This window comes from Paralichthys olivaceus, chromosome 3, assembly GCF_024713975.1.
Source record: "Paralichthys olivaceus isolate ysfri-2021 chromosome 3, ASM2471397v2, whole genome shotgun sequence".
In the NCBI taxonomy this organism is placed as follows: domain Eukaryota; kingdom Metazoa; phylum Chordata; class Actinopteri; order Pleuronectiformes; family Paralichthyidae; genus Paralichthys; species Paralichthys olivaceus.
The window spans coordinates 8,109,634-8,134,877 of NC_091095.1; the positions used below are offsets into that span (position 1 = coordinate 8,109,634).

General features: G+C 41.2%; 1 protein-coding gene across 2 annotated transcripts in view; it reads right to left on the reverse strand.

Annotated features, from left to right (window-relative positions):
- The window catches only part of arid3a (AT-rich interactive domain 3A), a 45,576-nt gene that overhangs the window by 7,659 nt on the left and 12,673 nt on the right, over positions 1 to 25,244 (reverse strand). The window contains exons 2-8 of one of the 2 annotated variants that reach the window (XM_020098453.2): positions 23,008 to 23,786; positions 22,630 to 22,912; positions 4,851 to 4,923; positions 2,761 to 2,944; positions 2,324 to 2,571; positions 936 to 1,223; positions 49 to 138 (exon numbers count right to left, since the gene is read on the reverse strand). In XM_020098453.2, coding sequence (XP_019954012.2) covers positions 49 to 138; positions 936 to 1,223; positions 2,324 to 2,571; positions 2,761 to 2,944; positions 4,851 to 4,923; positions 22,630 to 22,912; positions 23,008 to 23,348 — 1,507 coding nt within the window. In that variant the 5' untranslated portion in view covers positions 23,349 to 23,786. The remainder of the gene's footprint in view (positions 1 to 48; positions 139 to 935; positions 1,224 to 2,323; positions 2,572 to 2,760; positions 2,945 to 4,850; positions 4,924 to 22,629; positions 22,913 to 23,007; positions 23,787 to 25,244) is intronic. The other variant, XM_020098454.2, reaches the window with a different exon arrangement.

Genomic DNA, 25,244 nt, shown 5'->3' on the forward strand with positions numbered 1-25,244 from the left:
TCACCCTTAAAAAAAAGTCACATCCTGTGACAGGACAGCGACACTCACCAGTGTACACCACTCCGTTCAGCTCCACTGACATGCTGATGCTGCTCGTGCCATTTGTGGTGAGGTTCAGGGCTGAGTCCTGCCTGCTCTCTGTTAGAGAGACAAACAGAAAGTAGAGCTGACCAATCTTTTTACTCACACTAGTTTTCTTTCATATAAACATTGTGCAAATTGCCTTTTTAACAATTTTCCAAAGTTGACTCTTCCATTAATTTATCATATAAATTCCACACAATTCTCTCTCAGACAATCCACTTGTGTGTGAATTTTGCTGAAACGTCACCTGGATAATCAGTGATGAAGAAACAGTTTGCATGTTCAATCAGATAGAGATAAGATCAAAGTGCACAGCTGCATTAGAGAATCCCCACGCAGAAAAACACACACATTTTCAGTATGAGTTTGTGCATGAATGGCACTTCTATGAACTAAACAGGTCAACCTATAGGCCCGCTATAAGTTACTTCCTGCTGGTGTGGTTTGTAGCAGGATTACAAGAAAGTTTCAAGATACTAGCTGCCAGGAAGAGGGAGAATTTGTCAAATTCAGCTCATATAAACTCTGGAGGATAATGATGAAATATAAAATCCACAATGATGCTCACAGCAGACATGATGTAGTAAAACTAGTGTGTAGAGTATTTTCTTAGCTGGTTGAGATCCCTAATAAATGACCCTCAACATAAGAGCATAGTGGAAAATACCACAGCACAGAAACTGATCTGATAAAGGTTGTAAATAATCCAAGAGCAGATTTTTGTTCATCATAAGAAGGAAGAACATATTCGGTGTTGATCCTTCATTTGATATGAGAACATGAAAATCGAATGTAGTTGTTTTGTTCTCCTCGTATTAGCTGATTGTAAAACTCCCCAGTGTGTTCAGTACCTTGGTTATTGATTCGGATGTTCATGGGTATCTGGGCAGTCATGGCCAGAAGGTTGTGTTGCAGCGCTCTCTGCAGAAGTCGGTGGTGATCCTCAGGCGGCAGCGCCATCTTCTTCTCCGGAGGCTCGCCAGCCTCCAGCTTGTCCCTCAGATGCTCCAGAGCTGCCACCTGAGCAGCCATTGCTGCCTGAGCTGCCGCTGCCTGCACAGCAGTCATCGAGTGACCAGCCAAGGCCCCCACTGGCAAACGAGACAAACCGACCCCTGGCAGCAGGTGGCCTCCATCTTCTTTTGGTCAGAGAGCACAGGGAGGGAAAGAAGGTGGAACTGAGTATGATGGGATATCAATATAAATTGTGTTCTTCTCTGGCGACTATGACAGAAAAACTGTTCATCTAAGATGCACATGATGTTAGTGTTGTATCACAGTTTAAGATCTGACAGCAATTCCATTTATTCATTCATATTAATATGCAGAAATTAATATTTTAGCCTCCTCCTGAAAAATACTGTTAACTAGGGGTTTGTGGTTTAGCTTGTTGAGGCAATAATAATATTGGACAGGTGCTGGTCATGTGATTGAAGTTAGGTGTGCTGGAAACCCACCCAGCATGCACTGAGGCAATCGTTTCGTGCCACATTTTATGTGTTCCTTTATTTTTATGGGTGTTATTATGTTGTGCTCCACGATTTCTACCCTTTGAACCCTGTTACATCAGTTATCACCAGTCAGGGTCGTTAGATCACAAGTGATGGTGCATGAATGGAGAAGATCTCACTGATGGACATGTAAGATTTACAGTGATATAAAGAAGAGTGAATAAACATAATTCTGCTATGAAAACTTCACTTCATAATTTTTTTTAAAGATCAATTTGTCTTTTCTTACAGAATCTCAAATAATATTCAGATTTGTTTTTAGTGGAAAAACGTATATTTTACTTATTACTTCATCACGTTTGAGTATAGAAAATCGGATACAATTTATGTCTAAATCAGAATTTTTATCAAAATTCTTTCCTTGTATCTCCAGAAAAACGAGACATTTGAATCTGAAAAAATAACGGCTAACTGTGCATGAGCCGGTACATTTGCAGGATTGGGCTTCAGGTCTTGTTCATATGACAACAGCACCAAATTCCAGACTTCTGGACCCTGAACATCTCCGTTAACCATGAATAAAGAACATGGCCCTGGTGGGTTTTATCATTAACACAATATTCAACTGTAATGTTGAGGACAATCCATCTACTCGTTGTATTTGTCATTTCTGGACTATGTGTTTGACGTTTTGCAAAAACAAATCAAAATCTTCAGCCATTAAAACTTCTGACCAACATGACCCAGCTAATATAACAATTATCAGCAGTATAATAAACAAATGGCACCTTTCTTGATCTTCTGGATAGGCGTCAGTGAGGCGCCATTGGTGCCCATAGTCAGGCCCACACTGGACGTCGGGAGCTTCGGCGAGGAAAGCATGGTGGGCGTCCCGTTGGGCGAGTAGGTGAAGAGGGAGCTTCCAAAGCTCTGTCGTCGCCCCTCCCGCCGATTGCTGTCAATGGCTGCCTGGAGCTCATTGGGGTTGCTCAGACCCCTCTTATCACATTCATACGGGTACAGGTACTTCATGTATCTGAGAGGAACACAATGGATTTATTCACACAGTGATGACCTGAGCTCAGTCTATGAAACTTTGAATACAACTTTTTGAGAGTGGAGTTAGATATGGACAGTGAAACCTGACAGCTCCTTATCATGAAATCAATTGATTAGCTTTGTATGACTGGTGTGTGAGGATGTGTGTGAATGTGTGTGTACTGACTGTGTGCGGAGGGTGAAGGCTGCACTGGTGATTGAGGTAGGCAGGTTGAGTCCCTTGGTGATTTCCCTCCACAGCTTCTTGTTGATCACCTCCACCAGGCCGCCCTTCTCTGTCACCAGCCTGTAGAGCATGTGGAGATCCAGGACCTGTTTGGCCATGATGGGAATACGATTCACTGGCGTTCCTAAAACAACACACACACACAAGCACACAGATGGGAAACGTCAACAGAGATATAAAAAAACACATTATGTTATAACATGAGACTGCACTCTTGCATGGACAGTGGCAGCAGAGACAAAAGACAAGTAGAATGTTGAATTAGATTAATCAATATTCCGCTGACCAATGGATGGATTGTAAATAACTGAAACCCTTCACAGACATGTGCCATCAACACTGAATGTAATAAAGCATGTCTGTTTGTTTAATAGCTGGTAGGTTTTAAAACTCTTTTTATTGACAAAGCAGATCTCTGCATGAATTGTATCATTTAAATCACAAGTTAATTTTCTTATCTGTGCTGTAACATCGTCGATAATCATATTCATAGAATGAGATCATATCTGCAGTTATTTTTTCCGATATGAAAACTTTTATTTTACAGATTAAACAATGCAGAAAAGATGTGCATTCATGTTTACATAAAAAATCTATATTATTTTCAACTTCTATCTATTTGGTTGCATTGGTATATTTTCTTTTAATTTATAGTTGTTTGGAATGACAATTTTTGGTTGAACTGTTAAATACCAAGCGTCGACTATATAGCTTTGTTATAAGGTTTTAATAATGTTAACTTAGGAAACAATATATATTGGCTGATATGTCAATATTGGACATTTCTTACTCCCTAAAATCTGTATTTGCATCGGCCCCCAAAATCAGTATCAGTCAGGCTTTAATTTTAACTTTATATTATCTTTCAATTTTTACAAATGTAATAAAATATTGTTTAAATATGGTTTTTCCGACTATGTTCTAACCAGTATTTGTCTAACATGACAAAACCTGACCGGGCTGGTTTCTTGTCTTTAAAATGGGGGTGATATGAGTGCAGATAAATAAAATTCTATAAACTGTAATATGTAATAAAACACCTTAGGACAACATCAGTCTGTACTTACACTTTTATATTAATCCATGACAAATTATTTTCCCAGCAGAGAAAAATTAAGCTGTTAATACTGTGATCATCATATTTCATGACTTCAAATAATGAGTGATCCCACATACAGTCCTCGGGCCCCACATGTAACATAAAGTATGATTATTCCTTCATTTGCCTTTTAAGGAGCAATGCATTTATGAATATGGCCTGCAGATGGCGCTCTCAGATTCTCACAGAGGACTTGGGAGACCCGCCCATTGTTGGTGGCTCTGACAGTGAAAACATCTAGTGCTGGTTTTTCAGTTGTGAGCACATGCCTGTTGTCTCACGCCTTCTGATCTGATTACATCAGCCATGACTCCCCTAACTCTTCTTGGGATTTATGAGAGAATCAGCTGGAATGAGCTACTGGCCATTAATGTACCAAATACACGAAAATACAACGTTACACAATCCACGTCTCCCTAAGTGTGACAATAAGCATGCAGTTTTGGGGTTGTGTGTGTGTGTGTGTGTGTGTGTGTCATCAGTGTGAAGATCCTGCACAGCGGCTGAGTCAGAGTTTCTGTGTGTGTGTTTGTGTGTGTGTGTGTGTGTGTGTGTGTGTGAATGTGGTAAAAGAAGTATGGGCAGGGCCATATGGACATGCAACAGGAAGGGTGGGTAAACCAATCCCATTCCCAGGCATTAATATGATGTGTTCCCTCTAGTTATAGCCTGAGAACGACAAGGGGCTGCAAGACCATAAAGCAATCATCTCCAAAATGAATGAAGACCCCCACCCCTCTGTGTGTAATATGAGAAGACAGCAGTGTGTCGTATGTCAGGGAGAGAGGGGGGGAGATCATCCTCTCTATATCCAAGTATTAAAAGCCTCTATATGACACAATGAGGAGATATAATATGACACGATAGGAAACTGAATGGAAAGAGGAAGAAGTGTTCATGGAAGTAAAAACATACATGCTCAGTTACAAACCTCTTTTTTGCATGAAGCTGAAGAGGTCATCCAGGAACTCCTTTCTCTTTGGGTCTCCGTCCAGTTCATACAGCTGCGAAGTAGAAGAGGAGGGAAACTCATGACGACAAGTGATGTTTTCATGTCTACCATGTTTGAGATCTGACATTGGAAAACCAAAACCAGCACAGCTCTCACATGTGCTATGACATCAAGATGCTCACACTAAATATAATAATAAGATCTGGCCACTTTTAAATGGACAGAGACCAAACAGCTGCCTCCTTCTGATCACCAGAGGATGACCGAAGGGGAAATAGAGAAATGCAGTGGACCAGTCTGGCCTGATGAGAACCTGATGTGGGTCCAGCTGCTAGCAGGGCCCCAGGATCTGGAAAGTTCAGTGAAAGTTAGCAGTAAAAATTGGGGCACCCACTCGGGGGAGTACAGTGAGACCATTGAGCCCATGGTTTTTTTTCCAGCCCAGTTTGCCAGTGTGATAGTGAAATCTCTCCTTCGATGCATTTCTAATGCGTCACACACTTCGATCTAACAGTTACTTGTGTGCTGCATAAAGGTTTTACCAAGTACACCTCATCCATTTGAGGTCGTGCAGTTTCACCATGTGTTATAAAAAATGGGAGGTTGTGAAACACAATGTACCTGAGCGAGCATCAAACCAAACCACAGAGTATCGAACCAAGACAACTGACACAACAGCCCACAGCGAGCAAGCAGGCCATTACTAACCCACCCACACCCATACACACCCCCCCCACACACACACACTGACTGAAAGTCAAACAGGACGTCTAGTAGAAGAAACTATATCTTCATTTGACATTTGGGATTTGCATACAGGGATTATTCCTTAGTCTCGAAACACTGAAGTTACTCTGCCACCTCATCTATGAAAGAGACTGATACGATGTTCTCCGCCCACCTACAGGATGAGTTGACAGAAAAAACAGTAGAAGATTTCTGTATTTACTTTAGGCGCCAGCTCAAAGCAAATTAAAATGAAAGGCTCCTCCAGATGAAGTTTGGTGACAGTCATGGTTTCTAACGACCAACAGACTGTCCCTCATTGTGGCATTCAGCCCTCATTAGTGATGCCAAGCTGCTATAAGATCTTATTATCTAGTGGGTGGGGACTGTTAAACTAAAGAGGGCTGAGGTGGACGGGATGGTGGGGGGGGGGGGGGGGGGGGGGGGGGGCGTCAGTAACGTACAGGACTGTTAGAGGCAAGGGGGAGTTTTAATTACAGGATGCATGCGTTTCGTGAAGTGCCGCACCATAAATCCCGGAAATTACCCCTCCCAACTCCCATCCCCCAATGTTGCTTTATTCCCCCTCTATCCCTTTCTGTCCTAAACATACAAACATCTCCTCTGGTGGGTGCGCTATCAACTGAGGTCCAATGCTCCAAGTTATTTCCAGAAGTGTGACTGCACCTTTACAGAGTCGACCGTGTTAACACACTCTCAGTGTCTGTCTTACGAATGCATTTACAACTGGAGGAATCATTCAGTATTCTCTGTTAAGTTTTTTTAATCAGTGAACATGCAACAACAATCTAAATTGGTTTCCATCATTTTGTTTTACTGTAAAAGGTTTATTGCTACATCTCATATCATCATATCAAAGTGTCTGTATTTAGGATTTTGTCCAGGTTTTTGTGAACAATATAATTTGTAGCCTAAACAGCCTAATACAATCGAACAATTTGGCTGACTGGTCTAATATTTAATTTCATCACTCCGGTATTTCTATGTAATTCCAGCTCAAGGAAATTTGAGCCACAGAGGACGACAAATAATGGTACAATTATTTAACTTCGCCAGAAAGACTTTGATTCTACTCCCCAAGGGTTTGAAGCAAAGACATATATCAAATTAATTATCTGTAAATAAAGATGGATGTCGTTGTCTCCACTTCATCCCACTAATCAGAAATAGAGCTAAAATATCCTGGATACGAACGCTGCCCTGAAGACATAATTTGAGCAGCAGCGATTGGGGGATGGAGCCACAGTAGCGAGGTCACACTAATACACAAAGATGAGTTGATCAGCTGTCAATCATGACATTTCATGCTGTTTTCATGGAATCAATTAACCAATTAAAACCAAACATACCAAAATTGAACACTTGAACAAACATAAGTGTGATAAGAACTACCTCACTAAAATGACAGAAACCTTCTGTAATTTAGAAATGTATATGACGTGTACTATGACTTAGTTTAGTCTATGTTCCATCTGCTAACTTGGAGGAGGTGGCTTTTATGACGTGTTCTGCTTTGGATTCACTTTGGGGGAGCAATCATGTCGTCATTCTTCATATACAGTCTGTGGTTTGAAACCTAAAGAAGGTATGGAGTTCTCCCTTCTGCCATACAGAAGTCAGGCAGTCTTCACATCAAACAAGCAGGTGCCATTTCAATTGTTGCTGTTTTCGGCGTTGACAGGAAATGCATAATGTGACTTATGGTAAAGAGGATGGTTTTCCAGTTCGGTTGTTGTTTCTGTGTTATCTCCGCCTCCAACCGTTGCAGTGAGGTCTTGAAGGTGCAGCTGCAGGTAACCTGTACGCTGCGGCTATTTGCTAATGCTACATTCAGTGTTTACTTCTGAGTGTTTTTTTATGTCTTCAGACGCATGTTGGGGGCAACCAAATAGGCAAAGATGGAAAGAAAAAATTTGAATCCATTTTTGATTTAGAATCAAAATAATGATGTAAACTATATCTGCGAGAGATTATTATGATATATGTAATAATATTGAACTTTTTATTACGATTTGTTGGCATTTTTTAGATCAAAAAACTTGATTGAGAACATTAACAGCAGACTATTTGATGGTGAAAATAATAGTTGCAGCTCTGAGAGAGAAAAGTGGCTGAAAACCACTCAACACAGTCATGGAAAGAGGTGAAATCATCAAAGTGGGAGGCCTGTTTGACTAAAGCCACCGACACCACAAGAGGCAGACAATCAGGATCCTGTCCAACCGGCAAGACCACTGCCCTGCCCACCCGCCCATGAAATCCTTCCTCTCATGAAATCTCATGAAATCCTTTCTCGCTGTCTGTCTGTCTTTATCTATTTCTCCCTTCATTGTTTTCCTCCACACAATTGTCTCTTTTACACTCTCTCCATTTGTCCCTCAACTTCTATCAGATTGTCTCTTTGTCTTTTTTCTCTTGCCCTCCCTCAGCTCAATGTATATAACCCTTATATGCACACATTACAACTCCCCTGCCACCACCCCCAACACACGCACACACACATTACACACAGACCTTATCAGGCTGAGGTGGGTGTGGTTGTTGGAGGCTCATATACGTTTTCATGTCGTTAGTATGTACGCTGGGGCCCCTCTGTTATTCAGATAAACAAGAAACAAGATAAACAACTAGAAACTGGGCCAACTAGTATGGGAGCCTATTCCCACCCCTGCAACAAAAAGAAGACTGCCAAGCTGATCAGAAGGCAGTATGTCTGGATCCTTTATAAATAAGCTGCTGGGTTTTCAAAATTTAACAAATAAAAGAGGAATAGCTGCAGATTATACGACTTGGTGAAGATTAAGTTTGATCTTGAGGAAGCTTTAAAGAGATCACTTTGTTCTGGTGTCTGACTGAAGTTACAACATGCTGTTTTAAGCATAAAAACTTCAGAGCCAAATTTGAGCTTAAGTATTTAAGGTTTGTTGTCTGATCATTTCTCACTGTGTCTGTAGGTCAGCGACAGTCTGTCTGCAGATAAATTATACACAGGAAACAAAGCAGTTTTGAGTGGAAAATCATCAGTGACCAAAGAGCAGCCTGTTGCTGCAGCTCCACAGCCATCGAAGCAGTGGTGGTGTTAAACTGTATTTGTGTGTGTGTGTGTGAAAGAGAGGGGGGGAGGGGTTCGCTCCACTGTTAATGCAAATAGGAGTTAGTGAGCCAGTGGCAGACGAGTGTCACATAGCAGATAATAGAGGCTTTGCAACTGAAAACCAAAACTGAGAGGAGGCAGGGGTATCGTCTGCATGTTCCCTTACACCTGCCAATCACCTCGATCACTTGAGGTGAAGCCGATACAGACCCACACACTAGAGGTCAAAGTATTAAAAATTTGCTTTTATTTCATGTGCAAAATTCAATTGTAGGATTGGACAAGTCCTCATTGGTTTATCCTTCTGAATGTTTGACCTAAATCCTGTTGTTCTTCAAATAATTTTTCAGGTAGAGCCGACCTCTCAGCGAAAGTGTGACACAGCTGCGTATATATGTACCTGTGTACTTGTGCATGTATGTGTACTGGTACATCTAACACTAACACCTGGCATCAAATTGTGTCTGAGTGATTGAAATGTAGTTGGATATAGAGCTTAAACACATAAACGTTAATGTGTACCAAAATCACTCTGAAGAGTGTGATCTGATTGGCTGTATTGTGACCACATTCGCCAATGTGAATGCAAATGTTTTGCCAGTTCACGTGACAACTAAGTGGGCTGAAAAAGTATGATTGATCCAAACCAGCGAGGTTGCAGCAACTAGCTGCTGTTAGTCCTCATGTTTTTGTGGATAGAGTGAAATGGAGACTTGAAAAGCAAGTGTACACAGTAGCTGTGTACCAATAAGGGGCCACATCTATGATTGAGCAACATGTAAGCACATATTTAGTTTGGGGGGAATCCCCTTCATACAGACTAAAGACGAGCCTCAACTCCTTTATGCTATATATAAGACAGTCTGGTGTGAATCTGTCTATGTCTGCCTTGTTGAAATGAGTGGATATGTTTGGTTAAGTTTTTACAGGTAGCTACAATACAGATCCAAGTTGAGTGATTACAACACTTTTAAAGAATGTGGTAACCTTTGTTATCCTCCCCTTTTGAATAGAGTGTGTTTAATTTAAGTCTCCATGTTATTTGTCCTTCGGCTGTAGACAGCAGAAACCAAGTTACACCGAAACTAAATCCCCTCTAATCCAATGCTGAAGGACCAGTTTCACAACTTCATATTAATCTGTGTCCCTGAGTTATTTCTTCTCATGAAAGAGATTAGTATGAACGTGTTTTCTTTATATCCTCCTGTCGGACTCGAATGGAAACATGCAGCTGTCTCATTTATGTAAGGTCGCTGTGTGCAACACTTGTAACACTTTAGGCGCGACAAGGTAAAATTAAGTCTGCTTATCTGGGGTAGGGGCCATACAAGAAGAAGAGCCTAATGATGGAGGACTGTCTCACAGAGCTCATATATAAACATGAATAGAGCTGATAAGAATGTAAACACACATACACATACAGTATATGTATGACAGCGGGGGAGGGGAGGCTATAGCCAGCAGGGAGAAGGTTGATGAAGGGAGGGTGGTGGTGGCAAGGGGGGTCTTGATACGGCTCATGAACACATGATCAGCCATATTCAAACACTGCATTGTTCCAGGCCAAAGCTTTCTCTGAGTGTCATTAATGTACCAAAGCCAAAACGTAGCCGCTAACACTGTTGCTTCATGGTTCTTCACCAAGAAAATACACACACTTTGATCGCACAATGCAATGTCCTGCCTTTATTTCCTGCAAATCACAATATGTGTCTGCTTAATGTCAGTGGTGTAATAGAGTTAAGTATGGTTGATTAGTGTCACACTTAATTTATGGCTCGCTACAAAGCAAATTGTTGGCTATTAATTATATTTTTCATTATTTGGATCAAAAACATCCACCACAGTTAACCATCATGCAGTTTCTTATTCTGTTCAGTCCAACTTTCACAAAAAAGTCAAATGAAATTGAATGTAATGTCAGGAAGAGCAACAAATGTTTGGCATTTTTGTTTATATAATAACAAAGAAATGACTGATTCTAGAAAATAACTGCTGATTCATTCTCTGTCAGTGTCTTTTGTTTTTGTAAATCACGTTCAATCCCAATGAAAAAATATTTCTATTCACTTTAATATAAATTTGAATAGTCTACCTGAAGGCATGCCTGGATATGAGTAGTCTCCACTGTATACCAGATGAGGTCCAGGCTAAATTTAATCCTGGATTGTTAATGTGCTCCATCAGCTTCATGTATTTGGCCTCAGTTAAAACAGTTTCTTCTGTGTACAGAAGGAATTTCATGGAATAGGTTTACATGCAAGCCCGTAATTCAATGTCACTGCAACTAAGGCAATACGCTAATGATTGTAGCGATTATGTGATTACCTTCATCACAGTGAGGCCGTGAACAGAACAGGCAGAGAACTACATCTCTGCAGCCAAATGTCTGCTTTTTTGTTTTCTTCCGCTAAAGATGGAGGCAGACAGTGAAGTTTCTCTATCATTATGTTCCTGTTGTTTTAAAGCGGAGAATAGTGATCGTAAGTTAGAACACCATCTGTCTCAAGTGATACGACAGCTCCAAATATAGATTTTAGCGCACTCAAGACAGAGGATGCATTTGAGATCCAATCACTCAGACAACATTTGGAGTTGATCTGGGATGTATGTGGCCACATTCTTTTACCTGTGTGAACCATAGACTGTATAAAGATGGACGACTTTCCCCCAAAAGTGAAGCCAAAGCATCTCAATTGCCCCCTTGAGGCTGGCTGCAGTATAGCTCATACAGCCTGCCTCTTCCATGTTAGTGGATGGGCATGGACCAAACTGGGTTCATTGATTTTAGGTCATTCTTATCAAGTTTGGTTTAAATGAGTTATTTTTTACATACAGTTTATGTCTATGGTCTAACAACACTGTGTTCTGGGCAACAGTGAAGGACCAACAACTCATCCGACTTCCTCTGACTGGCTACAATTTCACAATGAACGATGCAAAATAATATATATACAGTGTAAATAAAGTGTAATATTTTTACACTTTTCAGTTTTGCTGATATACTGATTTATTTGTGGCCAACGCTAAATATTGATTTTCTATATTCTTTTAATTAGATAAAACCTTATTTCACTGTAAAATGCATAGTGTATTGATTCACAGAAAATGATGTGTGTTGTGTATTTCCATATAGATCAGGAGAGAGAGATCCAATCGTAAGTGGTGAACTGAGAATAACTTGGAGATGCAGGTGTGAACTGATTTACTTGTGATCAGATCACACATGACACATGTTAGTTCCAGGTATGAACAGGGCCTTTGTATCCTCTACACTCCACAAGCCCTTCCCCTTCCATCCCCCACATGCACACAATTAATCACAATAGAGCTGTCCAATTACAGATGCATTGAACGGTGTTATATTGAAAAGCAGGATCAAATACATCATAATCCTAACTGATTGGCTGACCTCGTAAATTCAACTCTATTGACTGAGGATGAGGAGCAAATATCCTGCTGAGACAAACCACCCTGCAGAGTGATTTTATCCATTTATTACATAACATATAATTCAGCTGACACTTTTATCCCAAGCGACATACAAACAGTTGTGATTCTGTTGAGTGGCTCCTGTGTCGCTTTATCTACAACAGGCACATTCAACCCCAGGTGATAAAAGACGAGTGAGCCAGTGAAAGAAACAGGTAGTTTGTATTGTTGCAAGAGAAAACCACAATGTTTAAATGTGTAAACCTTGGCACGAAACCAAGCAGCAGTAATTCATAAAACCCTGCAGCTGCATGTTATTTAATGGGCAAAAAATTTAGATTGGGCTTGATTTATGATTTCCCTGGGACAAAAAAAATGTTTAAAAGATTTGATTTGTCCTGATGTTTTTTCTCTCTAGTTAAACCCAATCCTTTTAATTTCCAGATGCCATAACTTTCCTGGTGCTGGTGCATCCCTCAGGAAATCCAATGATCTTTGAGGACGTGCTTTCCTTTATGGTATGAGAGGTTGTAAGTTGGGCCTCAGCCTGCAGCGCTGTGCTAAAGGATTTTTTATGCTTGGCTTCAGTTGGCTTTATTTAGTTAAACAGTATCTCCTGCTGACATGAGGAAAAAGGTGAAAATCAGCTGATGTAGACGAGACATTAATCCAGAATGAGCACTATCCCGTGACTACATGCACATCATTCCTGTCTGCTTCTGTCAGCTGCCAGGGCTTGTGGATTTGGATAAGAATCAGAAATAGCAGCCAGCCTTCCCAGGGCCAGTTTTATGTTGCAGTTAGCCATCTATAACCGCACTGCTAATGAATGCTATCACAACGATGGCCACCTGATCTGAGAAGGACAAAGCTGAGCAGACCGAAGGAGGGGAAGCGGGTGGGGCAGGAATTCAGCATCATAAAATTGTTGGTTGGAAGGGAGCAGCCCAACAAATGATAAAGTGCTATCACGTATTTGGTAATTGGAACTAGTTCAAAGGCTTTTTCAGTGGTATTTCCCTCACAACGCGTTTCTTCAAACCCGACTTCTCTGAAAATGTTTGTAAAAGTCTCTAATAATCTAGTGAGCATTTTTTTGAAAGCTGAAGTTATTTATTCAGTAGCAGTGCAGATGCCATGATAAGGGCCTCGTCTCAAGGCAGAAAGATGGAGACAGAGATAGAGGAGAGGTAGAAGGTTCAGAGGAAGGTCTGTAACAAACAAGATGAAGACAGAGGTTTAATCTGGCCCAGAAAGGCTAAGAAGAGCTAAACTGCTGCATCTCAGCGTGGAACCCCTCACTGTGCAGAGCAGAGCAGACACATGGCTGGGCACTTGCTCCATCAATCAGAGTGATGGATGGGCAGGGCGATGAATTTACTGCTTGACAACGGTGGCCTTAAAAACATATCTGGTCCGCCCAGCCCTCTGGAGGGCAGATATCTTGTGGCCATGTGGGCCAATCCCACCCAAATCAATAAGTGGACAGGCTGCTGTTTGACCTCAAGCAATTTCTGGGTTTGTCCTCTGCATGGAGCGGCAAGAACAGTGTTTGAATTTGGATGTGAGACAAGCAGCTGACACGGGACTCAAAGGTACCCAGAGGAGTTTTTTTACGTTTGTTATCCTGTAAACAAAGTGACAGCTACTATCACTGTTTCCATTCGACATTCATTATGTGTGAATGCATTTCCTTTCTCATAAAACATAAGCTGGGGAGTCTTTTGTTGAAAAACTAAACCTTCACAGTTTATATCCATGTTTACTTATTAAAGACAAAGATGTAAAGTGTGATGTTTGCATACATCCAGTTTTTAAGCAGAAAAAACATCTCTACTGTTACAGATCTTCTTCCTGGCCTGAGACAGTTTCCATCCAAATATTAATTCTACATGCTTTGCAATCAACAGCCTTCACATATTTTGTTTACTCGCACTGGACACGTATCCTTTGAACATGAAAAGGGCTGTTTTATTTTATTTGGTATTTTTGCTTTTGTCATACTAAACCAGAAGTAATGATTGATGAGAATTAATGATGATTGATTTATGATTGGTCATTTTCAACAATGCACACTAGTAAGTGTTGTTACTGACCCAGTATGCAAAATAACAAAACCCCGGAATCTAAACACAATAAATCCGTTATTAATGTTGTTAGCAACACCCACATTTCCCTTTAATGATATTTCAAGATATCTGACTTGAAAATGGTCTGTTATCTGTTCATATTGGTGTCAACTGTTGGCTAAGAATTACTAATGCTGACACAATTAAAAGATTTCAGATGTGAATACAGAGGCCCTTTTCTGAACTGGAATTATGGTCTGTCTCAGGTGATCCCATCACACGGACAGCTTTTGGTTCGTTATGAAAATGTAGCGTTCACACAGCTAAAACAATGTCACCACATGCATCCCAAACCACCTATGAATGTGGTCTGAGGGATTGGATCACAAATGCATCCTCAATGCATCTTGTGTGCATACACAACTGTCCTTCACTCTTCTCAGAGTTCACCTATTTTTCTTTTTTTGGAGTAATAACATTGTGGAGCTGTGGCTTCACTCTATCCCTCTATCCATCACACCGACACACAAACTCATTGACAAAGAACCATCTTATTGGCAAATAGAGTGGGGAAGTGAGATCCAGTCACAAGTGGTTGCAGGTGACAGATGTGGAGACACTTTGTGACACCAGGTGTGAACTGATGAACTCAGACTTGTCCACTTGTGATGGGATCTCTCAGGACGGATGTTAGCACCTGGTCAGAACAAAATCACGGACAAGACAGTGCAGCGAGTGTCACCTCAGGGGGCAAATGGGCCTTGAAGATTATGGATGAAAACACTTACAGGCTCACTCATAATGTTTGACCTATTGGCTCCACAGCCTCTTGCACACAACATTTAAAAACATGCATATTTGATTTGCTATCCACTTCCATGCAGTCGAGTTTCATCTCACGTGGGGACAAAGAGCGATTCAGACCTTGGAAATGTGTAGCTAAAGAATCTTTATCAATGTTTGACCTATTTCCTAATTGATTCTTTCAAGAAAGGAAGCTTTCAACACACGCTACCTTTTCAGAAGCATCTGAAGGTGAAATCACACATGCAATGCTTTTGTTGAAATGAATGCCTCCTTCTGGCTCATTGTATGAAAAGATGTGAGTGAGGGTTCTGTTTGCTGCCAACAATTCAGTGCAGATCGACACGGTGCAGTTAGCAGTCTATTAACGACATGCAGCTAACACTAATGCAGGCGGCTCCAAATACCTTGCGATAAATCCTGTCTACAAGAATGTTATGTTCAAATGTTTTTTACCTCAGCCGTCTGTGTGTTTGTTTGTAAGCAAGATTATACAAAAAACTATGAGACAGATTACCACAAAACTTTGTTTCAGATGCAGTATGGGTCTGGAAAGAACCCATTACATTTTGGTGCGGCTCCAGGGTCAGAGAGGTGTTAATAGATTTAATTGGAATAAAAACATACACAAGTACAAACATGGTAGTTTGTGGGGATGTTGAACTGTGGTGTTTAGTACAGATGTATATCTCTGTTATTTAGCCTACACTCAACAACATATAACACATCAGTTTAATAAAATAGAAATCATCAGCACCACAAACTCGACCTAAAATAAATCCTAATAAACGCCTCTAATAAACTGCAGACTGAGTTTTTCTGAGTTTAAATTTAGAAATGAGTCTAAAGGGAAGAGTTCCTTATGCAGGGACAAAGAGGCAGGAAACAGATGAAGCAGGATTCACATATTTCCTTTGGAAAGCAAGAAGAAAGCATTCAAAAATAACATTCACACATAACAGTGACAATCATTGCTGTGGGTCTTATTTCTCCCCAGCTAACAATAATCATTTCCTCTTTCTATATTAAGGTGTTGACATTTTATAGTCAGAAGGAAGCTGGAGGGTGTTGCCGTACAAGTCATCAGCGAACGTGCCACAATAAAATGAATACTGTTCAAATAAAAAAACAAAAGCCGAAGAAAAAGTCAGGATAAAAGAGCCAGCCTCAGCCTTTATGCAATCTTTGTTTACATTCCTGCTTCAACCCCCTTCTCCTCTTCCATACTTAGCCGCTGCCAATTTCTAGAATCCCCATGGCTGTATAGTTTCTGACATCAGTTCCATGCCGCACGCTCGGTGTTGGACACAATTCAAATGCTCGGCAGTGCTTCAGACAAAATGAGCATGTACTAAACTCTACTTGGCAGTGGTTCAAAGCCCAGCGCCAACTGACTGATTTTTTTTCCTCTTCCCTCATCACACCTACCCTTTCCCCCTCCAGCATGGCTACTCCTGACAGGAAGACTTGCAGAGGCCTTCCCTAACTGCCTCAGCCTTTGGCCTTTTGTTTTCATGACATGAACATGGCCCATTAACCCCTTGTTTTCTTTTTGTTAATCATAGATCACTGCACACAGAGCTCACTCCTGGCACAACTTCATAAATTAATTAAGAACTCCCAGGGCTGATTAAACCAACTCAGACGACCTGCTTTACAGAAGTTAAAATATAATTTCTTGGTGCTCAAGCAAATCAACAAATGTGAAAACTGGAGAGTGGTGTATAAAACACTGCCTGAATAATGGCAGAACCATGCAGAGACACAGCTTGACATAGTTTCACATTGATTATTAAAATATATTATGTTACTGTTGCTTCATTATCAGAAAAGGGTATTTAACCTGGATTCAATTGAAGTGAACACCACAACAGTAGTCAGAAAAGAGAGTGGGTGCACGTCTCATGAACAATTTTAAGGAATTTGAAATATCTGTCCGAGCAGACAGACAAATCTTCGGCTGCGAAAATGTAAGAAACGACATGATCCAACCTGTTTATACAACCCGGAGGCAGATCAAAAGGCCTCACGGTGGAATATAAACCCAACAAGCACTTATCAGACAGCTGTATCAGCAGAAACCTGACGGCAATCCCAATAAGTGTCGCTCCCAATTGGCTCTCGTTCCAGCTACACTTCCTGTAGTCACTAACAGCACCCTCCCCCCAGTCCCAGTGTGTGTGTGTGTGTGTGAGAGAGCAATTTAATGTTTAATGCCAACTCCCCCCATTCACCCTGATCATGGTGAGTGCCATGAATTTTTAAAGACGTCCCTGCTTTACTGTCCATCTGGGCTCCATCTGCCCAGCTGCTGGTGTTTAAAGGCAGCAGAGACACAGGAGAGGAGACTTCAAAGCCTCTGCATGGCCTCTGGACAATTTCTGGCCTGAGGACAACATTGTTTATAAAGGGGGTAGGGGCACGGGGCAGTTCTATTAGATATAAACCATAGCATTGAACAGACCACACATTCATGAAACCAGGTTATAAGAGTAATTTCCACAAACATATCTTGAATACAGAGGCAAAGAACTGAAACGATGACGGATTACGTTAATTCTAATTTCTTCATATCTAATTTTTGGAGTTCAGTAGATAACCAATGCAGATATCTAAATAGTGACTAATATGTAGCCAATATGCTACAAACACGTGTAAAATAAAATGGCTGGATCAAGACGAAGAAAAGACAAAACACCTGGAATTATAATGAATTAAAATACTGCTGAACTACTTAACTGTGTATTTAAAGCCCATTGAGAATTGTGTATATAATAATTTTACAATGTACAAATATTAAATGTATATTATATACATAAATACACACACCCACATTTGGTTAGAACTGTTGTAAGTCTATTTGCTGTAGGACACCACCTATATGATTAACTTTAAATTAAGCATAAACGTTTCCTGGAAAGTGATATTGATATAGATCTTTAAAGGGGTAGATGTTTATGTGGGGGGCTTGGGGTGGATGAAGGACACTTCCACTGGTATCACTTAAAACAACTCAGCTGAAATGGGCACTGCACCAGCAGCGCAAATCAGTTTCAATAACAAAATAATCAAATGACGCTGCAATAATTTGATATCTGTATCAATCCCTGACTTGTATTTAATTCTGCTGCTCTCTGCTATAGCCAGATATGACACCACTGGCATAGTGCCTTGAATATTTTTGATTAATTCACTTACACCAGAGTGTAATCAGACATCCGAACAGACAGCACCTCCTGGCTTGATTTAGTCTGACCTTTCCGCTGAGAGAGACGGAGAGGGGACAGAAGCCGACTGATCCAACAGGAATGTAGTTTGGGCCTTGGCATGATATATCTTAGCCAGACACGTCATGCGGCAAACCTGAACAAAAAGTATGACTTTGCTTGGATATTTCCCACTTGCATGGCACCTTAAAGGGTCAAGAATTGACTTAATTGTGGACTTTCCTTTCTATTACTTTACTGGACGCATTCTTTGGACTTATTATACTGTTCTTATGGTGGATTCAGAGCATAGTACCAGGCCTGTTTTAAGCCAGTGAAATTTGTATTTCTTCAAACTGCTTAAACTTTCTGTTAACTTTAAAAATTTCCATTTTTCAAACGAATAGAGCCTATTGAATGCACAATTACACGAGGAGGGGGAATTCAGTTTTTTTTTTTTAATTCTCCTTATATTTTGTCCATTAAGGTTTTTTATGGAGAGGTCTGTCCTCAGGCTGATTCTTGAACCATTGCTGTTATGGGCCCGTGTTGCCACACTGAGACACAGCGAAACAAATGATATGACAAACATAAAGAAGAAAAAGACAGTTTTCGGTTTGGAAGAGCTCAAGCTGCTACAGACTGATAGAGGCACACAAGGTTTCTGCTGAGGATCTGGGGTTCCTAGTGGCCACATTATCACCCTCCCTCAGGCACATTCCAACAGCCTCCACCCACCTGCCTAAAATAAACTGTACAGCCTTAACCCCTTCCTCCCCACCCAAAGCCATCCAAAACACTCGACCTGCACACAAGTCGACTCCAGAACATGTGTGTAAGTTACAGTGTTTCACAATCCCAATTTTTTCACTCAAACTTTGGATAAACCTTTCACCATTTAGCTGCTTGAAGGCCTTATCTGCATCGGGTTTGCTTGTATAGAATGCAGCTTTAAAAAAGTGCCATATGTGAGGCTTCTCTGCCACAGAAAGTGGTTTCATGCCATGGCAGGCTGTCGTGGTTATGGTCACTTGCCAACCTCAGGCATTGAAGCTACGTCATTGGAGCAGACTGGACGCGACCAAAGTCCAATTAAATTAAGCCGATCAACAAGATCCATGAATTGAAATTGGTGAAAATGTAAAAAAAATAAATAATTGTTCTTTCCTGACCCATAATGCATCCTTCCACCAAGTTTAGTGGAAATCCGTACAATTTATTTTGTGCAATGTTACCTATCAAACAATCCAACCAATGGACAGGGGTGAAATCATAACCTCCTTGGTGGAGGTAATAGGAGCTTTTGTCTTGTATATGTAACATCAGCTGGTTGTTTGCCTGAATGATGATCCCTGGCAGATTTAAATCACAGCCCCTGAAGTCTGGCTTTTCCAGGCTTTCATCAGGTTTTGGAGTAAACTGTGAACCAATCAGCTCCAACATTAAAACCAGTCTCCAGATATCGATGCATTTGTGGTCTGGTGATGTATTTGACATGGTCCTTGAGAGGTGAATCAAGTCTAATTTAGCAGTGATATTTCAGACACATTTTCTTGTGTGCAACACTCTTAATTTATGTACTTTCACTGATGTGAGTGTGCTCAAATCACCACTATTAAAGATATAAAATATGTATGTGTGTAACCTGCTAATCAAGCGAAGAAAAACGTTTGCAGTGAAACTACATTTAAAATTGTGGTCTGCTGATTTAACTACTGCCTCTTTCTCCAATAACAAGAAGAAACCACAAATGGCAGGTTCTGGTATGAAAAGAAGAAGCGCAGTAAAAACAGCTCACACAAAATATAAATTAAGGCTGAAATCACTGAGTTTGATTTTCATAGGGTTGGAATTATCAAGGGACAGACTGTGCTCATCATAACAGGTCAGTCATATTTACATTACTCACTGCAGACACAGCAGATTTACTAAGGATTATAATTAGAGGCCAGGGTGGCAATTATTACTAATCACTGTAATCATCCGAGGGCAAAATTAGTCCTGTGTGAATGATGTGCAGGGCTAAAACCCTGGATTCGTATATATAAACTATCCTCAGCGATGGAGGAGGCCGAACAAACAGATGTGAGCATTGTTGCTGTGTCTATTTGACATGTTAAAGTTGAGAAGGTTTTTAAGGACAGTTTGGTCTTGCCGTCCTCTCTCTAGTCTCCACAGTGGGAGTCTGGAGTTGGACATTAGGTTTGACAACAGATTGGGTAACACAGACATGATACTGGCTGTCTTATATAACCGTCAGCTACAGCCCATTCATGCTTGCATGATCTACCGTTGACTAGCTTGTCAAGACAGAAATGTCCTGTATTTCCTTCCTCACATACCACATACTGCTGAGAGTATCAATTCAATTCATTCACACAAAACTTTACAGAGGGAGCGTCGGGCTATTTGAGATGCAGCAGAGAGGTTTAAAGGGAGTTGTATTCCTAACTCTCTATAATTACAAGAAATAGGCCTTAAATTACAAAATCCATGGCTAGGTTCTAAAATGAAGCACATGCAGACTGGGAGCAGTGTGTTAAAAATGTCTGAAATACCCCCCCCAACACCACCACCCTCCTAACAACTCCTAAACTATCTCTCTTCTCAAAGAGTTGAATAGAGAAGAGTCAAAGAGTCTATCTGCGCAGATAGAAGATAAGATGCTGCTCATATTGTCAAACATGTTTTATGGCTTGAAACGTTACGACATGCCACATGCCTGTTTGCATTTGCATGTGTCTCAGTGGCTTTCATATAGACAGCATTTGTATGAAATGGTGGCTCGGAACAGGTCAATTTGAGATCTTCACAGATAAAAACAGCTCGATGTTCCTGCTGTATGACTGTAAAATACACACTCATATTTCTACCGGTAAAATCAAACAAATGTGAAAATAAAGAGAATGATTTAATGATGACAAAGAAAAGAAAAAGTCAGGCCTTGTTAAAACCTTGTCTTAACATCTATCCTGAGCCATCCAGTCACAAGTGGACAGCTCCAAGAATGGATGTGAACATATCGAGATCGAAATCAGATCACTCAGAACTCTTTATATATTTATATCTTGTCTTTTCTTTATTGGTTTATTTAAAGCAGGGACACTGTGATCTATACCATATGGTTACATGTCTTTCAACCATGTTTTAAAACACTACTGGGGAGGTGGTCGGGGACACGTGTAGCCACGTTCTTCTAGCTGCATGGACAAGCATGCTTATAAGTTCGTCCCCTCCTGATACTGGTTCCTCTCTCTCTTCATTTCACACTGACACACAGATCCACGCAAAACAAAAACACATTGACAACGTACCCATCTGTATAACCACACTGGCTTAAGAACATCATCACTTAGTCTTTGCGAACAGAAACGACGTACATGTTTATTTGCATAGAAAGCAGGGAAGTGGGATCTGATCACAAGTGGTCATTCGAGACACATATGGAGACGTACTCTAATACCAGAGCTGTCCACCTTTGAGCGGCTCACCTGAGACAGATGGTTATACCAGCTCCGAACAGGGCCTCGGAGTATTTGATCTTTTTCTTTTCTTTTATAAAAAAAAAAAAAAGGATCTGATGATACAATTTGACCTAAATAAACTTTTAATTTTCATTTCACACTGGACTGATGGGGGGGCTAATTTAAACAGCAAAATGTGGAGAAAATATCAAGTGATTTAGTTATTTAAAATCAGTGTTGAATTATACATCATTCCTCAGTCTCCAAGTCTTTTTATCGACAGCAGCCCTCCATCTAAATTTGGCTGCTGACAGATTTAAATCTCTTCATGTAAACAGCCCGTCTTATTCCACAGAGGCCTCCCTCATCATATCCACCAGCATGTTTACAGTAAATGCCAGCATGGTAAAGCTATTAAAAAGCTTCCTATCCCCTCCTCCTCTTTCTCCTAGCTGCCCTCAGCCTCTCTTCCTAAGCTCACAGGCCTATTAGTGACAGGAAACAACTATTTTCTTACTTGGAGGCCTCAGTTTGAAGCTGCTCCACCAGAAAAACTGACCAGATCTTAAACAACATGCACCCATCCAAAGTGTCTGCTGGCTAAGTCAAAGTTTCAAAGCCTTGTCAACATTTGGCCAGTAGCTGGTGTTAAATTCCCACCCTGGTTGGATTACGGGTTGTGCTTCTAAGAAAGTGTCATGCAGTTTGACGTGAGAAGGGTGTGAAGGCCTGATGTGGCTCCATCATCAGCAAACAACATTTCTGATTTATGTTCTTCCTCAGAGTGAGACGAGCTGACTTTAGAATATGTAAGGATTTAGCTGATATGAGGGAAATTATATTTGATATGACTTTCTCTGCAGTTGCGAGGTTTATTTATATTTAGTTCTCTTTCAACAGAGGAATACAGCTCCTAAGACACCAAGATACAACAGATCCTACCTGTCTAAACTGTTCCTCGTAGGTCCATTCTCCGTGGTCCTGTCCGCCCAGATGGCTGTGCGTGGCGTGAGGAGGCAGGATAGCTACACGGGGCTCCTGGTCGACACTAGGGCGTGCCTTCAGCAGCTGGGAGTGGGGGTGGAGCTGGCGGTGGGGCAACAGGAGGATGCCTTTCCCCGGGGCCACAGCATCATGGCCTGTTGGCAGACCTTCCTCTGCCAGTTCATCGTCAAAGTCTTCTTCCATCTCGCCTTCAAAGTCCTCCTCGTCCCATTTCTGTTTGCTGTGTGTTTTAAAAACAGAATGAAACTGTTTGAAAGACATTAAAGATATAAAAGAAGCTTTAAGACAATCAGAACAAAGACATTCGGTGCTTACATCTGCTCCTCCTCATCTGAGCCCATCATATCTTTGTATTGTTCATCCCCTTCTTCATTGTCGTCATCATCAACGTCATCCTCGCCACCGCTGCTGTGCTCCGACATGGGGCTGTCAGACACTCTCTGCAGCCCGGCCGCCACAGCACGCATGGCCGCTAACGCCGCCATCTGGGCCTGTTCCGACTCAGGGGCTGGGCTCCCCATTGGCTCGTCCCCCCCTCCTCCACCTGTGCGCACCTGAGAGTGTTGGGCAGCAGCTTGCTGCTGTAGCTGCTGCTCCATCAGCAGCTTGGCCCTCTGCTGCCTGTGCAGGTTCTCCATGACGGCCTGCAGCTTCATCTCCAGGGAAAGCGGCACTGCGTTCAGCTGCTCTACTTCCCCTCCCTCCCCCACTGAAGGAGCACCAGTTGGGGGCCAGTTGTGGGACAGTGGTCGATCCTTCTGCGCAGGCAGTGAAATCAACAACTGCGCCTGCGATGAAGCAGCTAGCAGCTGGTTGGGGGTTTATGGGTTATGGCTATGTGGAAATGTGGGTCCTCGTAGAGATGTGGAAGGTGGAGGAGGAGGAGGAGGAGAACAGGGGCTGGTCAGAGCTCTGAGACATGCAGTCAGAGGGAGGCTTCACCTCTAGAGACAGAGGCCTCTTGCTTCTCAATAGTTTTTCCTGCAGCCGAGGAGGAAACCAAAGCTGGCGGCCGAGTCGCACAGCGTTCACTGAGGCACAAGCAGTGGAAGAGTAGGTGGGAGTATGAGAGTTTGCTGACAGACTACAAAGACCTGAGGGACAGAAAGAAAAACAGAGTCAGACTGCTACTTCCCTACTGTCTGTTAACATCTGTAACTTCTGTTAAAAAGAAAAACTGTTTTGTTGTGGCTGCGACCAAACTGTGAAACAACTCCCCTCAGATCAGAAAAACGGGTTTCTATTTTTCAAACTTAAAAAACTTTCGGTTTGTTGGCCTTTCACTGAAGCGGACATTTTCAGCTGGATCTGATTTCTAGCTGTAAGGTGCGCATTGTTTAAACCATAATTATTTTGTGCACATTTCATTTTTGTTGTTTGAGGAACTTGACCAATAATTTTGACTTCTCAAAACCCTAACTGCTCTCAAATCACGTGTTGAGACAATGTGAAAGAGGAAAAGGAAATGTTCAATTTCACGTATCAAGATGCACATTTCAGCTGAAAATTAACATGAAGCAAAAAAAGTGTCACTGAGTTCATGTTCACAATATAAAGCGGGCGGGATTAATCACACACAACACACAGACCGGACGGACACACTGCTCACACGGGACAAAATGTTTTAACCACAATAATAACAGGAAGTGAAATCAAAGGGAGAACCGTCACTTTCTTCACCTGGTTGGCTCCAAGCCAGAGAGAACTTAAGCGCAACAGCAAACATAAGTATTATGAGTCAACACTGTTAAAACACACACAATTTATATTCGGATGCATGACTCCATTGAGGTATGACTGGTGTGTTTTTACCCCCTTATTTAAAATGTCTGTAGGCGATAATGGTTCTCCTAAATATCTGTTCCATGAAAGTGCTCAGGTATGCAGAGTAGTCTTGGTTTATCAGAAATCAGCTTCAATGTCTGTTCTCTATTAATGAGTCTGGGGACGTTGTGGCGACGTTGGAGATAAGAGCTGCATGCCAAGTCAACAGCATGTGGGGAAAAGTAAATTAGAGTGCAGGTGCTGGATATGTCGAAGCAGCAGTCATGACATGAGGCAGCAGTGACTGTGCACCACCACTCATTCAGCTACTCTGACTAATACATGAATTGACAGACCTCTGTAATCACCACCTGCCCTGATCCTTACAGAAACTATAGGTTTTACATAAGACTTTTACACTTGGCTCATTCTGGATGAAAGCCCAAATAACACTCTTGTTAAAAAGTCCAATGCATGAGTTACTTTTTAAAAAAAATTGATTATTTGTTGGTTTAACTTGGGTTTTGCAACTGTTGAATGATACATTACTCACTTGAATTAGTCAACTTTGGAAACTTTTAATGGAAAAATTCCATTCTTTTTTAAGATGGACTATGGGGGCCACTTAAAGAGAAAATAAAATTAAAAGATTTTGTAATATTAGGAAAATAAAGATGGATTTTTAGGCTACATGTAATTTGAGAGGGGGAATATCAGAAGATCAATTTGAAGCATCTTGTTATACTTGAGTAAAGGTTTCACAAATAACAAGTATTTTGTTACTACTT